This window comes from Chroicocephalus ridibundus, chromosome 19 (genome assembly GCF_963924245.1).
Source record: "Chroicocephalus ridibundus chromosome 19, bChrRid1.1, whole genome shotgun sequence".
Taxonomy (NCBI): Eukaryota; Metazoa; Chordata; class Aves; order Charadriiformes; family Laridae; genus Chroicocephalus; species Chroicocephalus ridibundus.
In genome coordinates, this window is record NC_086302.1 from 2,715,195 (window position 1) to 2,736,748 (window position 21,554).

The window sequence follows — 21,554 nt, forward strand, 5'->3', positions numbered from 1 at the left end:
TGATGCCCAGATCTTTTCTCTGTGGTCCAGCTGAGAGTGGAAGATAAAGTGCTGGTGATGGGAGGCTGTTGCTTTGCTGGGCTCTGGTCCTCCCCAGCAGCAGCCGTGCCGACCAGTGTTCCCCAGTGCAGGGGGGCGAGGGGCTGCCAGCATCACCCCAAAGCCACCCGGCTGCTGGTGTGGGGCTCATGTGGTACCAGGCGTGGATATTCCCAGCACCCGGCGTGTTCCTCCGGCTCCTTTCCCATCACCAGGAGGAAGGTCCCGGTCCTGTCGCCGCTCGCCTCCGGTCTCAGCCGAGCACCCATGGGCCGGTGGCTGAGCTCTGCCTCCCCTCCGCTGCCCACCAAACCGAGGAAGTCGCGACCGCAGAGCTCTTGAAAGCATTTTTTTGGTGGAGACCACCGGTACTGAGAGATTAAAATTGCTGTTGTTTCTTCCATTACTCAGCTTTCCTGAATTATGGGGTGTAATACTCAGGGAGTGGGAATAATTAGGGGAGAACAATGGCAGGCTTGAAGGCTTAAATACGCCTGTGTGGTACTCCCAGCCAGTCCAGCCTGCTGTCACATTTCTCTAGGCCTCCATTTTCCACAGCCCGTGCCAAGCCGTTTCCACTACGGGTACCCGCTCCTCGGCTTCCTCATTCCTCCGGCTCCGCTCCCCGGCCCAGCTGCCCCAGTTAACGCTCTGCTCCCCAGCTCCCGGCCAGCCGGCACCCGCGGCACGCTCCCCATGCCCTGCCCGGCTGGGATGCTGCAGCTCAGGGGATGCTGGAGCCCCGGGCAAGGGGGTGCAGGAGTGTGGGGCAGGGGGATGCTGGAGCCTGGGGAGCCCAGGGCAGCGCCATCGCCTCTCTGCTCCCTCCAGGCTCCTCCACACCGGGCAAGCAGAGGTCCTGCCGAGTTGCTTCTGTGCTCGAGGAAGCCACTGTGTTTGTCCCCTCCGCGGGGGATGCCCCTCCGGCTGCTCCGTGGCATCTTGCTCAAGTGCCTTCCCAGCAATGGCTCACCGCTGCGGGGCCAGGGGAGCAATGACGGCCCCGGCCGGGGAGCTTGGGCAAGAGGCCGCGATGGCGGCAGTGGCCCCAGGCAGATGCTGGCTCCAGCCGGGGCACGGGGGAGGCCATGGGGAGCTCCCAGCCCAGCGGTGGGACGGGGATGTGGAGCCACAGCCTGGGGCAGAGCCGGCCCCGTGCCTGACATCTCTCCGAGCTCTTGGATGTCAGCACTAGCACTAATTAAAATAAAATCAATATTTTTCTGCTGGAAAAAGAGACGTTGTTCTGGCGAGCGCTCTTCCCCGAGCGGAGCTCCCATGTCTCGGCTGCCCGCGCGTGACGGGCAGGGAGAAGCCAACGGGATCCCCGGGGCTGAGATGAAAGTCTGGGGCTTTGCTTCGTTCGGGGAGGGGATTGGCTTTACATTTTCGAATCGTTTCGCTCCTCTCTCTATTAACTTAACCGCTTGGAAGACTTGACCGCAGCCCATTCCCTGCCATCCAGTTTGTCCTGCTTGTGGTGAGCTGCTCACCACGGTGGGGACGGGATGGGGCTGGGGGTGGGCTGTGTACTGGGGGGCTCCTGCGTGGCCCCCGGTTGGTGCCATCTTGCTGGTGTGGGGGCTGGCAACCGGGAAAGGAGGAAGTGGCAACTGAGCCACTTGCCCTGGCACTGCTTCAGGGCAGGACGTCGCGGGTTTGAATGGCTGCAGGGAAGATTTAATCGAGAAAGGAGCAGCTTTTGGGGCAGCTGAGCAGGAGCTGGGCTGCCTGGAGCTCCATTACCGGGTCTGTAAGCCCGGCTCAGCCCAAGCACTGCGGGGATGGGCTGAGAGCGGCTCCTGCCCTGGGACGGGTTAGATGCCCTTTGAGAACGTGCCCTGCCGCAGCTCAGGGAAACACAAGCCACTTCATCCACTCCCTTCCTTGGAAGCCAAAATTAAAACTATTTTGAAAGAAAGCAAACATTTCTCATCAAAATGCCTGTTTGTTCCTGGCCCACAGCTGAAGGTCTTGTCACGGGCCAAGGCTGCACAACACCAGCAGCTTCTCAAGCTGCCTCCGGGCAGATCCGCGCGAGCTGGATGCTCGGGGGTCTGGCTGCGTTTGCTGATTGGCCCTTGGAAATTTTGCACCTTCTGTGGAAAAGGCTGAACCGGTGCCCCCTGCTCTGCCCGGGGTCTTTATTTCTGGGATGGCAGCGAGCTCGTGGCTTCAGTGTTTGTGCGGAACGGTGGCACCCCTGCACCCTTTCGGAGGGAGCCCAGCGCCGTGTCCCCGCGCCACCGGGCAGCGGGGGAACGGCTTCCGCAGGGGAACGGTGCTGCTGCCGGCAGGACAATAGCGGCTGTGGTTTTAATTATTGGGGTTTAGTTGTGTGGAGCGGAACGAGAAACTGAGAGCAGTGAAACCACAGGGAGAAAGGCGGAAAGGATGGTCTTTGGCCGGCTGCCTGGCGGGAGGCGGGCTGGGGGTGGCTGGACCGTCCCGTGGCCGGGAGAGCACCGGCGTGCTCGCTGGGTCACGGCACCGTGGCAGGAACGATGGCTCGGCTGGTGTCAGCCTCTTCTGCCACTGTCACGCTGTCGCCCAGGGACGTGCCTTCCCATCACAGATTGGCACAAGCTGCCTGAACTGCTGCGTATGGAAACAAAGCGCCAGGCAGTGACATGAGAGCATGGACCCGACCGGGCATGGGGGTGGAAGGGGACACTGAGACAAACTGGGTTCCTCCCCTGGACACCCTTCATCCCTGCACGTGCTGCTGGGGCCAGTCTGTGCCTGGGAGCGGGGAAGCTCCTCTCTGTGCTTCTGTTCACCCGAGACTTTAACAGTCACCTTCGCTGCAGTGAGACTTTCAAAGGGCTGGGCCAGCTCCGCGGCTGGGCAGAGCATGGGAGGAGGGTGCCTGTCCCGCTTAGGAAACACAGAAAACAATAAAAGAGGAACAATGGAGCCTCCTTCCCTTCACCCGAAATACCAAACGCCACCAAACTGTGGCAGAGCTCCGAGCAGCGCTGCTGGGGCTGCTCTCGTCCCACCCTGCAGAAACCTCCTCCCCTTCCTCGGCCCTGGCACGGGATGCTGCAGGAGGGCGGGTGCCAAGGAGCATCACCAAAGGGCTGCCCTGACCCAGCACTGCTGCCGGTGGGCATTCCCGGCTTTGGAAACCATGTTTGGGCCAGGGCAGTGGTTCTGCAGCATGGCTGTGCTCTGGGAAAGGATTTTGCAAGCTGCCCAGGCTCCCTGGGTCAGCTGAATGCACTTTGCAGCCAGCCCGAGTATACGGGAAGGTTTATTAAAGCATCGCAATACCCAAAGTTGCCAGATTGTTATCAGGCAGAGAATGTATTCATGTGGTGCCAAGTGCGGGGAGAAGCTCGGCCAGGTTGGCCAGAGCTGGGAGTCCTGGGACAGGGGACGTGCCTGGCTGGAACCCGCACCCCGAGCATCCTCTCGCCTGGCCCTCGTGCAGCCAGCAGTTTTTCAGTGCACGGCTGCAGCGGGACGTGGGGCTGGGGCACCCCGAGGGGCTGGGGCTGAGCATCCCGCGCATGTGGGACTCGAGGGGGCTGTTTGAGCCGGTGAGTGGATGGTGCCAGCCCGGCGCTGCTCGGGGCCACCGGCTCTGTGCCAGCCCTGCCGAGGAACTGCCATCCCAGCAGACAAGCCCTTGAGAGTGAAATATCCTTCTCACAGCTCCAGCGAGCGCCTGGCACCCTGGCCAAGCACATCTGGCTGAAAGCTGTGGGAGCTGCCCTGGCAGTGAGGACACCACTCCGGAAACTCTTCCCTCCTGGAGAGATTCCCCCGTCCCCATCTGGGCTCCTCTCCCGGCACTGTCCCTGCCCCATCAGCGGGTGCCAGGTCTGCAGAGGGACGGTGCCCAGGGCTGCCACACGCTCCCAGGTTAGGTGGTGGGAGCGGGGCTGGGAGCTCTGCTTCCCACCAGTGAGGGGAGAAGGGACCTCCCCTCACTGGGCTGGTGCGAGGGTGGGACGCGGGTGCTGTGGGCGTGGGCTGGCGGTGCGGAGCGTGGCTGCGTGCGTGGCCGGGCTCACCGCCAGCCCTGCTGCAGCCAAAACACCCCGGAGCCCCGTCCTGCACAGTCGGAGCAGGGCGGCAGCAAACTGCCCTCGCTGGCTGCTGCAGCAAAAGCAGGCAACGAACCCCGGGCGAGCGGGGAGCGGGAGCACCTGGGGGGATGAATTGGTTTAAACCCTCAAGCTGGACTCTGGTACATCATGCCTGGGATGGGAGTTCAGCTCCCGCCAGTGTGCACTTTTGGGACACGCTCCGGCTCGGCACTGTCTGAATTCCTGCTCTCCCATGAGAGAAAACAGAGCTTGAGGGAGGCGAGGGCTGGAAAAGCTCCTTCCACCCTCTGCGGGCACCGCTGCGAATAAAGCTCCCAGGACCCATCACTCTGGGAGCCCAGGATAGGGTTGGGATGCAGCACTGCGGCTGGAAGCCGGGGTCTGGGTGATACAGAGTCCATCTGCTGCCACCACGGGGTGGCCAGGGTGGCCGAGTGGCCAGTGTGGGCAGGCAGGGGCCAGGCACAGCCAGGGGGGCTCGTCCTGCGCACCGCCGTCTGCTGGGGTCGGGCAGCATCACTCTCCGGCAGCGCTCCCGCCCCGTGTCCCGCGTCCCCTCCTTGGCTTGTTGCTATTGTCATCTCTAATATCACGCCGAGATATGAAAGGCTGAAAGTCGCCTCTTTTCCTGCCAGGTTAAATCGTTCACCAGGAATGTCTATTATTCCCACAAGTCAACTTTCCCCTTCGCGGTATGTGTCCAGGGGTCAGGCCTGGCACTACATGAAAGTGAAGGGTATTCAATAACCTAGAGCCGTGGAAAGGCTCGAGTCCAACTCCAACCATGTTCAGGGTTTTATTGATGCAGCATGCCTTTCCCCATTTGTTTCCTATAAACAGCACATGGTAATATTTAGTAGGTTTCAAACAGAGCTCTTTGCATATTCTCCCTTGTCTACAATGAGCTACTCGGTAGTAGACAGTTTTAATTTACTTAATGCAATTTTTGCTTTTTGTTCTTCCAGAGGGTCTGGGCTGGTTTTGACCCAGTCGCCCCAGCAAATTACGGCGCAGCCCCATAGTTCCCGGGGGGGCGGCAGTGGGACTCCAGGACCCCAGGAAGGAGGGAAAGGACCCAGCACGAGCTCACCGTTGCAAAATCGCCCCCTTTTAGCTGTACGTCAGCGAGGAGGACACGGGCCCCCCCTCCCCCTGGGACAGTCCCCCGGGGCAGCCGCTGCCCAGGGCTGTCTCAGGAGCCGGGTGCGTGTCGGGGCTGTTTGGGGACACTTTGGCTGGCAAAGCCTGGCTTTTGTCACCGGCCAGGCTGGGGACACGTGACGCTCACCAGCCCCAGCCAAAGAGAAAAGCCTCTTTATTGTAAAAGCTGCTGCTTCCTGGTCCCCGGGGGTGGCAGCGGCCGTGGTGCAGCCCTGGGTGCTCTGTGCGAGGCTGTGGGGTGCCCCCTGTCGCGGGGGGATGCCCCCGGGCAGGCTGAGGGGCGGCTCCCTCACGCCATGGGCTCCTGGGGAGCATCTGCACCATTTCTACAAGCAGGGAGGGCAAGAGCTCCTGCCGGAGCCAGCAGTCGCCATTCCTCGCCCGCGCGCTCCCGACCGCAGCACTGCGTGGCTGATGGCAGCCGTGGAGCAGCCCCCACGTTGAGTGGGCACGGGGGGGGCACAGGTGCCTCCCGAGGTGATTTTTTGCCGCTATGAATGACCACAAATAGCATGTCCCAGCTCGCTCCTTGGGCTGGCGGTAGCGAGCCCCGGCTAACGTACCCGCACGGGTATTCACGGGGCAGGAAAAGACCAGTCCTCGAACAAGCAAACATTGACTGCATCAGCCCCCGAGTCCCACCCCCCGCCACAATCCCTCCGTGCGCTGAATACTGGGCAGGTTCCCTTCGTGCAGCAGCTTTCAGGCACGCCGGCCGTCAGACATTCCTGGTGCGGCGCTGCCGTCACCCTGCCACCCTGCAGGGCGCCGAGCCCACGCCGCTCGCCGCTGCCTCGCCAAAGGAAGAGGAAACCAAAGAGTTGACACCGGGATTCTTTTAATGCAATTGCTTTTAAAATGCAGCCTTAAAATGAATTATAATGGTCAACAATGAGAAATGACAGATCTTTTTCATCTCTGTGACATGGCCACGCAGCACCTCTGCCTCCAAAACCCATCAGCCACCGCTGCTCCTCCATGTCATTCTTCGGCTGCTTTTACAGCTCCTCTCTGCCCCTTCGCAGGACGCGCATCACACCAGGCACCCCAACCCTCCCACCAAAGGGGCTCACTTGGGCAAAAAAAGGGACGGGGAGAGCCACCAGTGTCCAGAGAAGCAAAACGAGCGGCAGCACAAGCAGCACCGTTCTCTCTCACCTTACACTCAGGCATAAACCTACAAAGGTATCGGAGCCGCCAGCTGCCGTGGGCGTGAGTGAAAGCATCGACCTGAAGCTCCTAATTATCTCTGTGGATCTGTGCCTTCATGCTACGTAAAGTGATTTGAGAACTGAACGTCTGACTGCGTTTTCTGGCTAACCGGGATGGCAGAGGAAGTTGATTTTCCAATATCTTGCTTTTTGAGATCTAATACTACTTTGTGTATTTATTTTAACGAACAGCGGGTGCTACAGACTGCCAGAGCTTGCCAATTCAAGTAACACGGGAAATTCTGTTGTAGCCTAAACATCTGTGAGAATACACCCCGGCACATCCTCCGCGCTGCGCAGTGTTTATAGACCGTTAACAGGGGAACAGGCTCTACCCGCTGAAACACATTGATCACCGCCCAGTCGTTAGTCTTGAGTTTGGCTTTTCATTCCCTGGACTTGCCCCACGGCCCCTGGGCTGGACCCGCTGCAGACCACCGATGGCATTTTACCCTCTCTTTCCTTTTCTCCATTTAAATTATTTACTGCTGCTCCACTGCAATTTCACCGTCCTCCCCTTATGAGAGGAGAGCCACAAGACTGCTGGGGGAAGAGAAACTGCAGAATGGCCCCAGCCACACCGACCTCCTGAATCTGCCCGTGCTGGTGACGCCGCTGCTCTCCCACAAAAGGAACCGACCGGGTGCCAACACTCAAATGGATCTCCCAAGTCACCCTTTTGTATCAAGCTCACGTTTTACTAGTAATTTCAGAATCAAATGCAGGAAGCCAGTTTGGTCTACAGAAATACTATGCACTTATCTCCAAATGAATTTTAAGCCCCTCTTTTTAAGGACAGCGTTTAACAGTAAATCAGTGAGCTCTCACAGCCTGGTCTCCAATTCTGGTAAGAGAACACGGATTCAGATTTGAACAGACTGGAGCCTTTCTGGAGTCTGAGCAGTAGTTCTCGCACAACCAAATGTCACAATTAGAAACTGAGCGTAGAAAGAGTCCCCAGGGTAATACGAAAAAGACATCACCTTATGAAAAAGCATCAGAACGAACCTGTGAAATAAACAGCAACTGGACAACTGTCTTCTACAGAAGATGGAAGTAACAGTAGAAGAATATAATTACATCTCAAACAGTCAGTCAGTCTGAATGTACAGGGGCGCTAGATCCCTACAGATCTGTGACGAAAGCTAATGGCCAAAACCAGCTGGTCCCCTCCAGTCCCAAAGGGAGACTGGGTTGCGATTCACTCTTCACCAGCTGGAAGATTGTCTTCAATCCGCCTGATGAACTTCATTCTAATTTCTGTGACGCTGTCACCCTTCAGTGTGTCCTGGACAAATTTTACATCTACGGCCATCTGAACCTAGGGAAGAGGAAAGAAGAGCTGTTACCTCCCTCCAACAGCCGCTTCTCTAGGACCTGCCTGACTGTGAAGACCGAGTTTAAGGACTCTGAGGGCATGACACACAAATGCAGAGCTCTACAGAAGCACTCGCTATTTTTCAGGATCACACCCTCCTTGTACACCGTGGCCTACAGGGTAGACAGCAGGCACCTTTCCTTGGCAAATGTACCTCCCACAGTGTAACCAGTGCTCCCTGCAGAGATCAGGGCCAGCTTCGTGCTGGGCTATGCGTCCTGCTGCTCCACACATGCTCCTCAAAAATTTCAGCTAAGCAAGACAATCAAGCCTAAATACAGACTCCTGAATTGGAGACACAGCTGTTCTCTTGTTCCAGCAAATTCCCAACTAGGGCTCACAGCAGTGATAAAGTGAAGATTTTGAAGCTTCATAAAAATTCAAGGAGATACTAGTGCCTCTACTTGGGCCACAAGAGGAAGGGGCTTGGTCAGGAACTCTGGGACTCACAGCAGCCGAGCGCTCCTGTAGCTCTGCTCTTCTGGGAACGGATTTCACATCCAAAGCAAACACAGACTAGACAATAAAGTATGTGCTGATACCTTGGTTGTTCTTATTTCTGTCTCACTGGAAGAGAGACCTTGGCTCACCATTTCCAGGGCACCTCGCAGCACTCCACACAACAGGTTGGAATAGATGAGAGACGAGTGGTTGTCAGGGAGCTCAACAAAGTCCACCAAGGGGTTATTTTCCAAGATCAGGGAGAACTCATCGCCTCCAGGACTCCAGTTGGTGATGCTCGGGGTGATGCCCAGGTACATTTTAAATGCTATCTGTTACGTCAAACAGTATGAACAAGAACACGTCCCATGAAGCAACAGCACGGCTTTGGTCTTTATCAAGTTACTAAAGGGTTTTGAAAACACCATTCCTTTCTCCCATTTCCCACCGGTCATCAGTAGTCAGAGATCTAATTCTTTTTCCTCCCCAAAACCGCAGTCAAACTCTCAGAACAGTCCTGCGAGTAGCAAAGACTCTATCCTCACACGCAAAACTGGACAAAGCTGTGCTTTGACAACTACCTTTGCAATAACATCTGCAGTTTCACGGAAATCATGGCACCTTCCGACATTGGACCGGGCCAGAAAGTCTTCTATGAGCCGAACACCGATGTTGTAACCCCTGTGAATGTACAAAAGAACAACAGCTACAGAGTGGGAAATGTGTAGCTTTAGAAAGACATCCAACATTTATAAAAGAAAAGAGCGGAGAAAAAAAATTTAAATCTGAGAAATATCAGTATTAAATAAAATTCAGTCTGCCAGGCTTTTATTCTTAGGGCAGCACCCAGCCGTGCCACACTGTGAACCCGAGCTCCTACAAGGCTCCGCTGCAGCAGATCCACTTACATTTTGTCAAGCTGCTTGTTGACGTCCTCGTCATTCTCGTAGTCCTTGCACAGCTGGGTGACCAGAGCGCCGTACGTCAGCGTGAAGAGCTCCGAGTTCTAGACAGAGGCAAAAAGGATTTAGTACAAGCAGAAGAGAAAACTGACTGAGCACTGCCGCATCTGTGTCCAGCGCTGCTTCCATCGGCCTGGAGAGGGGGAACAGAAACCTGCTGTCTCAAAGGAATGTGCTGCTTAATAAGGAGAGATCCCCATTCATATTTTGGCAAGGCAACTTCAGTCTCCTTAGAAAGAGAAATTCTCTGGGACTAGGAACGACTGAGCACTTTCTTTGTCTCCCTCTCTCCACACACAAAGCACTTCCCATTAATAGGTCCGGAATCTGACCTGAAGAGGCAAACCAGGAGGCTGCTGCCCCCCTGTAGCCATTCTTGGCAACTCCTGTCAGCTGCCAATTAGCATTTCTCTGCTGTAACAAGCACATCCCCAGATAACTGCAATGACACCTCCAGGTCATTTTGTGTGCCACCGACCACCTCCCGGATGGCTAAACGTGCAGCTGACGGCGACCTGAATTTATTTCGACCACTGACCTAGAGATGCAAACTGGCTCAAGCTGCCGTTATCTGTGTTTCATGAACGCTCTGCAAACAGGCAACACTCGTTAGGCTCCACTTCTGCTCCTTTCAAGGGGACAAAAAATGCTTGTCCATTCAGATTTATTACATTCTGCCACCAAGAAAAAACAAGACTCATCTGGTGCCTAGAAAGTTATCTAAGCACATAATTTGCTTCATAGATTAAAATCAGCTCCTCATACCCAGAAGAGGAACAGCAAGGATGATTTCAGGTCGGGTCAGCAGATCTGTGTTGTGCACATCCTCTTTCTGTGCCTGGCTAGGATCAAAGTTACTCGGCTTTCTTTGCACTGTTGCCTGATTTGCAGAAAAACACCGAGGGAAGAGTCTCCTCCCCCAGCCATCCCTCTCACCAGATCCTCAACTTGAAGCAACTACGTCAAAGTGCATTTTCCTGGGAGCCGTTAAGCCAGACCAGTCATTAAAGGCTGCAAAACAAAAAGCTACAACAGGCTTTAGCTTTCCACAGAACCTGAAGTGTTTTCAGGAACAAATAAACCATCATCATTTATTTCTGCTTTCAGTTTTAGCATTCAGAAACATTACAGAGAGACTAATCCCAGATTAAAAGCCTATCACCTACCATGAGATGCATAGATGCAGAAGGTGAAATGAATGGCAAATACCAATACTACAGAATGAAAGCAGCAGGCAGGCAGAAAGGAAGGGAAAAGAGACAACATCAGAGTTAAGTGACAACACTGATCGCACTTCAAGATTACAGAAAGCAAGACAAACACAAGGAGGAATCAATCCCAAACGGCAACATTCAACAAATAGAAATCTGCTTTGTTAGAAGACACAGGGAATTCCACCTTGTCATTGTAAGAGAACCAGTGAGACCCCTCGGTACTTTTGCCCAATTTTAGATCTAAAGAATTGGTACATTCTTTGGTTTCTTTACTTACAATTCTGCTTTTGTCTTGGAAAGATAAAGGTTGCACAAATTCACATCACTCAAGAGCAACCGACAAGGTGGAAGTCTCCTGTAGCTCAACTGGCAGAGTCAGACGTTTGGCAGAGAATTTAACAAACATGCAAAAAAGGTTAGGCTATTTTTAAGGATTTCAGTAATTTTAGTAAAGACAGGGCTTGGCAGCCAGAGAAAGTAGGGGTGAATGGATGGAGGAAATCCAGCTGTTAACGGTCCAAGGTGTTGTCATTTACTGTACAAAGCCATGACACCGTCACCTGCTCTTATCAGCCCCAAAGTCTGCAAACCCAGTGTTGGTCGCGGTTATTGCCTGCGACACTGCTATTCAGGTAACTTTAAACTGTTATAACAAGGCAAACTTCTACGTTCATATTTGTAAACGAACTCTTAATTTTCAGTCAATCTAATGGAATTAAGTGCCCAGTACTTTTCCATATTTTTTTTTGCATATTGCAGACTACTGTATAGTCTCAACACTACGTAACCATTGTGTGGCTACAAAAATGTCAGAATCCTAATGAAGTAACACCAATTCCTTAAATAAAAATCACCGTATTTAAGGAGCTGAACCCCTGGTGGTGCGGAGGGGGCAGGAGCAGCTGCCTGGCCGCCGCTGAGCCACAACCAGCCCGTCAACATGGCCAAGGAGGGAGGAAAAAACAGGTTTTATTTTTTACTACTTGCTTGCAAATACTGACATCGCACGAGAAATGAGCTGGTTCGCTCCGGCGTGGCCCAGAGCCCGACCTCGGCTCTGCAGTTTCGTTCTCCCTCCCCCGTTTCTCCGCTCGGCCGGACGGGTAACGCGGGACCGGGGAGAGAGGAGAAGCGTCTGCGTTCTGTCCCGCTCCTGCCCGATCCCTGACCCCGGCCCCGCCGCACCGGGCGCTCCCCGCCCTGCCCCGCAGCTGACATCAGCGGGGACCGGAGGCTTTAGGCCGCGCCCGTTCCCGGGCGGTGGCGGGCCCCGCAGCTCCCACGGTGCGGCTCGCACCGAGCCCCCCGCTCCGCGCCTCGGGCCTCTGGGGCAGGCGGAGGGCCCGGTCCCGCCGATCATCCCCCGCCAAGCCGGGCGGGCAGCGCGGCCCAGCGGCGGGCGGCGCCGGGCCCTGCCGCAGGCCGCCCCCTCAGCGCCGGGCCTCCGCCTCTTCCGCACCCCCCGCGCCGGGGTCCGCCCGGACCCTCGGGCGCCGCGGCCCCGCGGTTACCATTTTCTTGCTCTCGGTGCCGCGGCCGGCCTGGCGCGACATCCTGCCCGGCCGCCGCCCGCCCGGCCCGGCCCCGCCGCCTCTCGCACCCGCCGCGCCGCGGGGCACGCCGGGACTCGCAGTCCGCGCCGCTCCGCCGGCCCCGCCTCACCCGCGACGGCGAACTACAGCCCCCAGAGTGCAACGCGCCCGCCCCCGGCGCGCATGCGCGGCGCCGTGACAGGGGAGGTGGTGGGTCCACCCCGCCTCACGTGACGGAGAGGCGCCTACAAATCCCGGCGTGCGGGGAGGGTCACCTGACCGCGGGGATAGGCGGGGCCAGGGGTGGCGCTTCGCCGCCAGGGGGCGCCGCGGGGCCGGTCTCTGCGCCGGGGTCCGCGCACGACCCGCCGTTCCCGGGGCCGCCGCGGGCGCTTCCCCCGGGCCCGGTTCCGGCTCCCCCCGCTCCTCTGGGTGCCTGCCGGGAGCAGGGCCCAGCCCTCAGCGGTGTCCGCGGTGCTGCTGCCCGCGAGAGATGCCCGGGGAGGGCCGGGCCTGCAGAGGGACGCCAGCCCCGCTGGTGGCAGTGAGGGGGGTTTTGCTGGATGAACAACGGATAGAATCATGGAACGGTTCGGGTTGGAAGGAACCTTAAAGCTCATCCAGTTCCACCCCCTGCCCTGGGCAGGGGCACCTCCCGCCAGGCCAGGCTGCACAGAACCCCCACGTCCCGCCCGGCCTTGGACGCCGCGGGGATGGGGCTCTCGCTTTGGGCCCTGCCCAGCTGCAGGCCCCGGTGTCTTGGCAGAAATTAGTTTCTGGGGCAAGGGCAGCTGGCATCCCCCGGGGCTGGCAGGGCAGCACCAGCTTGGAGCCTGGGGCTGCAGCACGGGGTGGGAATGGGGGCCACTGAGCACAGGGTTTCCGTGCCTCACACGTGGGAGAAACAAACACGTCCATGGGGAAACGCAGCTGAGAACAGGGGTGTCACAGAGATCAGCCCGGCGTGGGGCTCCATCTGACTGCAGTAAATATTTACTGGAGCAACCGAGCCCCCCTGACCCTCCCCAGCCAGCGCGGCTGCCCAAGCACCGGCCTCTGCTCCCAGATGGACGCTGCCTGGAGGTTATTTATTTGTTCAGGGATATCTCTATCCTAGACGTGTTGCTGAGCGAGTGATGATTGCTGACCCACACTCAAGGGTGGCTCCAGCCGGGGCAGTGCGATGGAGGATGTGCTCTGGGCGCAGAGGGAGCTGTTAGTGGGACCCCCCCGCCGGCTGCTCAGGAATCCAGCAGCTGGGTGATCACTGGCTGTCACCACGGAGCAGCAGTGCTGAGAGTGCGGGGGCCGGCTGAGCTCTCCCCGGCTGCGTCCGACCTGCTGGCATTGCCTTACATGGCTACGTCCCCAGGACAGCGCAGCCCGTGCTTGCTTGGCTGCTGGCGGGCTGTGAGCCTCTAGGTCTGATACCAGCTCTTGGCATGGTCGACCCAGGCTGGGGAACCGCCAGCATTGCCACAATCCCCGGCAGGAGTTGGACACAGCGCTGACAAGAGGCTGAGATGTCTGTGGCCCCCCATCTCCCAGCCCTAAAGCCAGGGAGCAGCCTGCAAGCGCCGGCTCCCCTCCTGCACCCAGCCCCGTCACAGCACCGGTGGGCAAATGGCCATAGAATCACAGAATGGTCTGGGTTGGAAAGGGCCTTAAAGGTCATCCAGTTCCATCCCCCTGCCCTGGGCAGGGACACCTCCCACCAGACCAGGTTTCTCCAAGCTCCGTCCAACCTGGTCTTGAGCCCCTCCAGGGATGGGGCAGCCACAGCTTCTCTGGGCAACCTGGGCCAGGGGCTCACCACCCTCACAGCCAAGAATTTCTTCCCGATATCTCATCTAAATCTCCCCTCTTTTCATTTGAAGTTATTACCCCTCGTCCCATGGCTCCCCTCCCTGATCCAGAGTCCCTCCCCAGCTTTCCTGGAGCCCCTTTAGGGACTGGAAGGGGCTCCAAGGTCTCCCCGGAGCCTTCTCTTCTCCAGGCTGAACCCCCCCAGCTCTCTCAGCCTGTCCCCACAGCAGAGGGGCTCCAGCCCTCCCAGCATCTCTGTGGCCTCCTCTGGCCCCGCTCCAACAGCTCCATGTCCTTCTGCTGTTGGTGCCCCAGAGCTGGAGGCAGCGCTGCAGGGGGCTCTCCCCAGATAAGAGCAGAGGGGCAGAATCCCCCCTCCTCGCCCTGCTGCCCACGCTGCTTTTGATGCGAGCTGCTTTTCTCCAGGATATGGTTGGCCCTCTGGGCTTCAAGCACACATTGCTGGGTCATTTTGTGCTTTCCTCTCACCCCCCCCGTGCATCTCCCAGCTGCAGAGCTACATCCAGGGGAGCGCAAAGGTGAGGGCAGCAGAGACCCCATGGCACACAGTGCACAACGTCACAGCCACAATGCCAGAGCGGCCATGAGCTCCCTGAGCCAGGTGTCCACCAAACTCGCCCACAGGTCTCCATGGGCTGAGGCTGTCTGGTGCCAAGCCAAACCATGGCTGTCACCACACCACTTGTTTTCTGGGAGCGGCCATGTGAGAGCTGCAGAGCAAATGTCGCTGCGTGCCCGGGGGCTGCACAAGCCGCACATGCTGCTCCGGGTCACACAGCGCTGGCCCTCGCTGGCTGGGGAGTCACCTGGCCAACATGTGCCAGGTCCGGCCGCAGCCCTGCCGGCGCATTCGCACCGGAGCCACCGCCCAGCCCCAAGCAGTGTCCCCAGGCTGCACATGTGGGCCTTGGGCAGCACGGCTGGGAGGACCAGCAGCCTCGGCTCCCAGGCACTGAGAGTGTGACCACGGCCACTGCGGCTGCTCCCACATGTGGGTGCCCACAGGAGGTACCATGTCCCTGTTCACTGTCTGAGACCTGCACTGGCATCACGCTCCGTGGTTCTCGTTAAAGCACGGGGTGCTAATGAAGGCCTCTCCCCTCGTTGCAGCGGGGGTGTCCCCGGGAGCCGGTTTGGCTTCACCAGGCAGCTCTGCCGGTTCCCACTCGCAGACGTGTGCCCACGCCGGGAGGTGCCCAGCGGGGTGGGAACCAAAACACCGCAACCTGCCACCGCGGCGGATCCAGGGGACGGGAGCCAGGGCCTGGCTGCACGTTGCACGGGGCTACGGTGCCACCGGCCGGGACTTGCAGCTCCCCAAATACGGACCCCGGGGCACGGGCCCCCGCGCCGGGTCTGGTTGCTCGTTTGGGGGGAGGTGGCTGGAGCTCCTCCGGACCCGCCGCTTTCTGATGCCTTCCCGGGGCGGCGGGGAGCACGGCCGGGGCCCGGCAGCTCCCCGGGACCTCCTGCCCTGGGACCTCCCGTCCAGGGACCCTCCGCACCGGCATCCCCCGCACCGGGACGTGCGGGATCCTGCGATGTCCCGTCTCGTCCCGTCCCGTCCCGCCCCGTCCCGCTCCGCTCCGCTCCGCCCCGTCCGGCGGGCGCAGGACCGAGCTGCAGCGCGTCCCGCCCCGCCCCGCTGCGCCCATCGCCCGTGGCCTCGGAGCTCCGGGCCGGTCTGGGCTGATCCCAGGAACCGAGCCGTGCCGAGCCGTGCCATGCCGCGCCGAGCCGCCTTCCCGCTTGCCCGGCGGAGCTCGGCGGCCCCGGGAGCGGCCGTGGCGGGGCTGGCGGGGCTCCGGGCCGCCGCCGTGCTGCTGTGCGCGGCGCTGGGCGCCGGGACGGGGCGGGCGCAGCCCTTCTCCTTCTCCTTCCCCTTCCAGGACCCGGCGCTGCCCTGGCACCGCCGCCTCGACGACCTGCTGGGCCGGCTGAGCCCCGCCGAGCTGGTGCTGCAGGTGAGGGGGCGGCGGGGCGGCCCCGGGATCCCCCCGGGACCCCTCGGGGATCCCCCCCGCCCCGCTCAGCACCCCTGGCCCGCAGGTGGCGAGGGGGGGCGCGATGGGGAACGGCCCCGCGCCCCCGGTCCCGCGGCTGGGCATCGCGCCCTACAACTGGAACACCGAGTGCCTGCGGGGTGACGCGGAGGCGCCCGGCTGGGCCACAGCTTTTCCCCAGGCGCTGGGGCTCGCCGCCGCCTTCAGGTACGGGCACCGGGCACGGGGCTCCCCTGGAGATGGGCCCCCACGGGATGGGGCATCTGTGAATGCGGTACTTGGCCCTGCGGGACGGACCCCTCCTCGTCCCCCGACACCCCCGTGCTCCCTCCGCAGCCCCGAGCTCATCTACCGGGTGGCCAACGCCACCGCCACCGAGGTGAGAGCCAAGCACAATGACTTCGCCGCCACTGGCCGCTATGGTGACCACACTGGGCTCAGCTGCTTCAGCCCCGTCCTGAACATCATGAGGCACCCGCTGTGGGGCAGGAACCAGGTGTCAGCACGGGGGGGGCCCACACAGGACCATGGGTGGCCGGAGGGAGGGTGGCAGCAGCTCCCTGGGGCGCTGGCTGTGGGAGTGCAGGGCTGGGGGTCTTGGTGGTGACCTGCCTGCGCCTCGTCCAGGAGACCTATGGGGAGGATCCGTTCCTGACCGGGGAGCTGGCCCGCAGCTTTGTGCAGGGGCTGCAGGGCCAGCACCCCCGCTACATCAAGGCCAGCGCCGGCTGCAAGCACTTCAGCGTGCATGGGGGCCCCGAGAACATCCCTGTCTCCCGGCTCAGCTTCGACGCCAAGGTGAGCACGGCAGGGCCATGGGGTGGCTGGCGGCCCCCCCAGGCACCGACCTCTCTCTGCGGCCCCGATTGCAGGTGATGGAGCGGGACTTGCGCACCACCTTCCTGCCCCAGTTCCAGGCGTGTGTGCGCGCCGGCTCCTACAGCTTCATGTGCAGCTACAACAGGTACCGAGCACGGCAGGGACTGCGCAGGCTGGGCTGCCTGCAGGGTGGCCAGTGGCCAGCCGGGCGGGCTGCCCTATCCCCTCTCCCACAGGATCAATGGCGTTCCTGCCTGCGCCAACAAGAAGCTGCTGACGGACATCCTGCGCAATGAGTGGGGGTTTGAGGGCTACGTGGTGAGCGACGAGGGGGCCCTGGAGCTCATCATGCTGGGGCACCACTACACGCGCACCTTTCTGGAGACAGCAGTCGGTGAGCTGGTGGGATGGGTGCGGGGTCCCCGGGCACCACGCAGCTGTGACAGGGGGTTTCCCTTCTCTCCGGCACGGCAGCCTCGATGAATGCCGGCTGCAACCTGGAGCTCTCCTACGGCATGAGGAACAACGTCTTCATGCACATCCCCAAGGCTCTGGCCACGGGCAACATCACACTGCAGGTGAGTTGGGGGGAGCGGGGCTGGGGGCACGGACAGGGAGCCGGGGCTGCCCCCACCAAGCACCCCTGAGGTTTGGGTGCCGGTTGGGGTCTTTGCAGATGCTGCGCGATCGGGTCCGGCCTCTCTTCTACACACGGATGCGGCTGGGGGAGTTCGACCCCCCGGCCATGAACCCCTACAGTGCCCTGGACCTGAGCGTGGTGCAGAGCCCTGAGCACCGCAACCTCTCCCTGGAAGCTGCTGTCAAGAGCTTCGTGCTGCTGAAGAACGTGCGGGGGACCCTGCCCCTCCGGGCCCGGGACCTGCCTGGCAAACGCCTGGCGGTGAGCACCGCAAACGGAGGCGGCAGGGGGACACGGTGACCCAGGGGCTGCTGGCTCCGTGCCCCATGCACACAGGTGTCCCCTCCTTTGGAGAGCCGCAGGCTGTGTGGCACAGGGCTGCCGGTGCCCACTGTCGCCCCTCTGCCCTCCCAGGTGGTGGGTCCCTTCGCCGACAACCCCCGGGTGCTGTTTGGGGACTACGCCCCGGTGCCGGAGCCACGGTACATCTACACTCCCCGGTGAGACAGCGCGATGCTGCCGTCCCTCCCCAGCCGTGGGCACTGCCCGGGGCTGCCACTGCAGCCGTTTGACCCTTCGCTGGGGGCCAGGGCAAGGGGGGGACGTCCCCAAGGCGCCCCGACCCTGGGGCACAGCAGCTCCTGTGCCCTTTGCTCTCCCCTGGCACAGGAGAGGGCTGGAGACGCTGCCGGCCAACGTCAGCTTCGCGGCGGGCTGCCAGGAGCCGCGGTGCCAGCAGTACTCGCAGGCGGAGGTGGTGGGTGCGGCGGGGGCAGCCGACGTGGTGGTGGTCTGCCTGGGGACAGGTAGGTGGGAGCGGGGAGGGCGCTGGGTGGGCACAGCCTAGGGAGGGGGAGCCCCCCAGAGCCTGGGCAGCTGCGGGGGGGGAATGGGTCCCTATCGTCCCCCCGAGGCGGTCAGTGCCTCTACCGCATCCGTCTGCGGTGCCCAGGTGGGGTGTAAGGGGCTGTCCCTTGGCTGTCCCCATGCAGGGACAGATCTGGAGACAGAGGCGAAGGACCGGAGGGACCTGTCCCTGCCAGGCCACCAGCTGGAGCTGCTGCAGGACGCCGTGCAGGCGGGTAGGGGCTCTGGGGGGCTGGCTGTGGGGTCCTGTGGGGCGGGGGCAGCCCGGGGAGGGTGGTGATGGGCTGCAGTGCAGGGAGGGGAACCACAACCCCCCGAGGTGTTCCCCATCCATGGGGCACCCCAGAGCCGTCCGAGCAGCACTGTTGCGGGGCTCTTGGTGACAGCCATTTCCCTGCAGCCGCTGGGCGCCCTGTCATCCTGCTGCTGTTCAACGCGGGGCCCCTGGACGTGAGCTGGGCGCAGGCGCATGAGGGCGTGGGGGCCATCCTGGCATGCTTCTTCCCTGCCCAGGCCACTGGCCTCGCCATCGCCAAGGTCCTGCTGGGTGAGGTGGGGGCCAATCCGGCCGGCAGGCTACCAGCCACATGGCCCGCAGGCATGCACCAGGTAAGGCTGGGGCAGCTAGCAGCACCTGTAGCCCTCAGTGGCCAGGGGAGCCATGGGATGCAGGGCTGATGCTTTACTGTGCCCACCCAGCCTTGCCCCGCATCCCACAGGTGCCACCGATGGAGAACTACACCATGGAGGGGCGCACGTACCGGTACTATGGGCAGGAGGCCCCGCTCTACCCCTTCGGCTACGGGCTGTCCTACACCACCTTCCAGTACCGGGACCTGGTGCTGAGCCCCCCAGTGCTGCCCATCTGTGCCAACCTCTCCGTGTCTGTGGTGCTGGAGAACACGGGGCAGCGGGATGGCGAGGAGGTGAGCGCAGCCGCTCCGCACTGATGTGGCTGTACTGGGTACAGATACAGCCGGGGGGGGCAGCTGGGGGGTCCCATTGGCACTGACTCCCGTCCCTTCGGGCAGGTGGTGCAGCTGTACCTGCGGTGGGAGCAGTCGTCTGTGCCGGTGCCCCGCTGGCAGCTGGTGGCTTTCCGACGTGTGGCCGTGCCAGCCGGCCGGGAGACCAAGCTGTCCTTCCAGGTGGCGGCCGAGCAGCGTGCCGTCTGGGCACAGGACTGGCGCCTCGAGCCCGGCACCTTCACCCTCTTCGCCGGTGGGCAGCAGCCGGGCCAGCGGACGCGGGCGTCCTCGGAGGTGCTGAGCGCGCAGTTCACTGTCACTGGCGCAGCCCGGCCCCTGCGCGGGTGCTAGAGGTGGGGGTGACCGTGTGCCGCGGGGAGCGCGGTTGTCACACTCGCAATAAAGGGCCGGGTGCTGCTCCACGGCGGCTGCGTGGAGCCTCCCCTTGTGACCCCCCGGCACAGGGCTGGGAGCATCCCCGAAGCAGGATGGCAGTGTCCTTGCCCTGCCCAGGGCTTTCACCCTCCTCCCTGTACCCGTTCCCCCCCAGGGTGCCGCTGTAGCCCCACACCCTGCCCGAGCCCCACACCAGCCGAGGGGCAGCGGCTGCCTGGACCCACATGTGCCCTGGCTGATGCACGCCTGTGCCTCCCGCTCTATTTATAGCTACCGGGGCCGATCCAACAAGTTCCCGTGCCGAGGGGTAGGGGTCCGGCAGCGCCGCCTTTGTTCCCAGCCTGGGGGGCTCCGGAGGGCAGGGGCTGGTCCCTCTCCTGCCCAGGCAGGATCCATCCCCAGGAGAGTGGCAGCCGTGCAGCCAGTGGCAGGGCCAGCACGGCGAGGAGGGGGCAGGACGCCAGCAGCGTGGTGGGGGCAGAGATGCAGCAGTTGTGAGCGGCCAAGCCCTGCACCAGCCAGAGGGACCGATCCAGCCCTGCAGCAGCTCGGGTGCTGCGGGGCAGGGATGGGACAGGGTCCAGCAGCGACGCTGGCAGGGGGTGCGGGGAGCCGGAGACAGGCAGGAGCTCCTTGGGACGGCGTTGGAGGACCAGGATCTCCTTCAGCCCCAGGGCCAGAGGCCAAGGTGGGGCTGGTAGGGAGCGCGTGGTGCTGCCCAGGCCTGACACCGTGACATCAGGGCCCTAATTACAGATGTGGCCTGGGATAATTACAGAGCAAGTGAGGGCTGCGGCAGGGCAGGGCAGGGCTCAACCCATCGCTGTCCCATTTGTCACCTGCACCCACAGGGGCTTGTCCTACAGCAGTGGGGCTTTGTGGCCAGCCACGATGCCAGCCCCGTGGCAAGATGCTCGGGGGCTGGTGGCTGCCTCAGCACACTGCTGGGGATGGGCTGGTCCTGCACCCGTCTGCTCCAGGACAGGCTCCCTGCAGGCAGTGTCAGGGCGAGGTGCCGGGCCCACGGTGCTGTGGCTAGACCCCAGCCCCCTCCCCAGGCCGGCCCGAGGGAGCCATGGCAGTGTTGCACCCTGCACCATAGGGCTGAGGAGCACGGGGAGCTCGGGCATGCAGCTGCTGGCACCAGGCGGCATGCTCGTCATGAGCTCATCGGATTTTCCATCAGCGCGGGGAGGGCGGCTGTTCCCAGCACCATGGGAACGAGAGGGCTGGACCCAGGAACCCCGACGCAGCGGGTCTCTGCCTGCAGCGGAGTGATCGATCCATGCTCTGCTTGTTGTATAAGCCCATCGACTCAGGCTGGCACGGCAGCCAGGAGCCCTCTGCATCGCTGCCCATGCTGGGATTGCTGCCGGAGCACAGCCCCAGGCCCTGTACACCCGCCATTGCCCCTTCCACACCGTGCCCCCTGCTCCAGGCTGGTCCCATGCTGGGGAGAGCGACCCCGGGTACAGCTGGACCCGCAGCCCTGGGATGCTCGTCCGCTCTGGGTGATGCAGTGCCCACTGGGCACACCTTGCTCACCCCACCAGGACCCCCGGGGCTGTGGCCCTGCCAGGCAAAGGGGCTTTGGAAGCCACTCGCCAGCACCCTCGGAGCAGGTCATGGGGTGGCCCCAGCCCTGCTCTGCCAGGTCCCTTGTGTGCCATGGAAATGAGGGGCCGTTGGGCTGCCGCAGCCCCCTTGGAGTCTGGGCCATGCAGGCGTGTGAGCAGGGCTGTTCCCCCTCCCTGTCCCGGGGCGTCCCCTGTGTTTGTGGGTTCACTGGGACATGCACCTGTGCCACTCGCACTCCTGTCCCCCGCCATGCCCCCGGGACTGTGCAGCTCCTGGAGCCGTGGCTCGGCCACGCAGCATTCCCCGTCAGGGAGTCAGCCGGCAGGTGAGGCTGCCAGGAGTTTCGGGGAAGCCTCTGCTCTGGCTGAGCCGGGCGAGCCGCCGGCGGGCGGTGGGGCCGGGGGCCAGGGGCCGCGGGAAGGCGATGGCTCAGCCGCAGCGTGGGGCTCTGGGGCATTTG

General features: G+C 61.6%; 2 protein-coding genes across 5 annotated transcripts in view; one reads left to right on the forward strand and one right to left on the reverse strand.

The window, feature by feature from the left end:
- Window positions 1-6,079: 6,079 nt before the first annotated feature.
- TRAPPC3 (trafficking protein particle complex subunit 3) overlaps window positions 6,080-21,554 on the reverse strand; it is a 114,959-nt gene continuing 99,484 nt past the window's right edge. The window contains exons 2-6 of one of the 3 annotated variants that reach the window (XM_063355780.1): window positions 11,976-12,047; window positions 9,197-9,294; window positions 8,870-8,969; window positions 8,438-8,620; window positions 6,080-7,790 (exon numbers count right to left, since the gene is read on the reverse strand). In XM_063355780.1, coding sequence (XP_063211850.1) covers window positions 7,671-7,790; window positions 8,438-8,620; window positions 8,870-8,969; window positions 9,197-9,294; window positions 11,976-12,017 — 543 coding nt within the window. In that variant the 5' untranslated portion in view covers window positions 12,018-12,047 and the 3' untranslated portion in view covers window positions 6,080-7,670. Of the gene's footprint in view, window positions 7,791-8,437; window positions 8,621-8,869; window positions 8,970-9,196; window positions 9,295-11,975; window positions 12,131-21,554 lie in introns of those variants that run through there. The other 2 variants (XM_063355781.1, XM_063355779.1) reach the window with 2 other exon arrangements.
- LOC134525194 (uncharacterized) lies at window positions 15,439-19,545 on the forward strand. 2 transcript variants are annotated; one of them, XM_063355817.1, is made up of 14 exons: window positions 15,439-15,787; window positions 15,873-16,033; window positions 16,163-16,322; window positions 16,454-16,624; window positions 16,699-16,790; window positions 16,882-17,039; window positions 17,120-17,223; window positions 17,322-17,546; window positions 17,700-17,785; window positions 17,955-18,091; window positions 18,278-18,367; window positions 18,553-18,761; window positions 18,872-19,078; window positions 19,184-19,545. In XM_063355817.1, exons 1-14 carry the CDS (start codon window positions 15,548-15,550, stop codon window positions 19,469-19,471), a joined length of 2,328 nt encoding a protein of 775 aa, XP_063211887.1. In that variant the 5' UTR covers window positions 15,439-15,547; the 3' UTR covers window positions 19,472-19,545. The 2 variants fall into 2 exon arrangements, with proteins under 2 accessions (XP_063211887.1, XP_063211888.1); XM_063355818.1 differs by having other exon boundaries at window positions 17,700-17,767.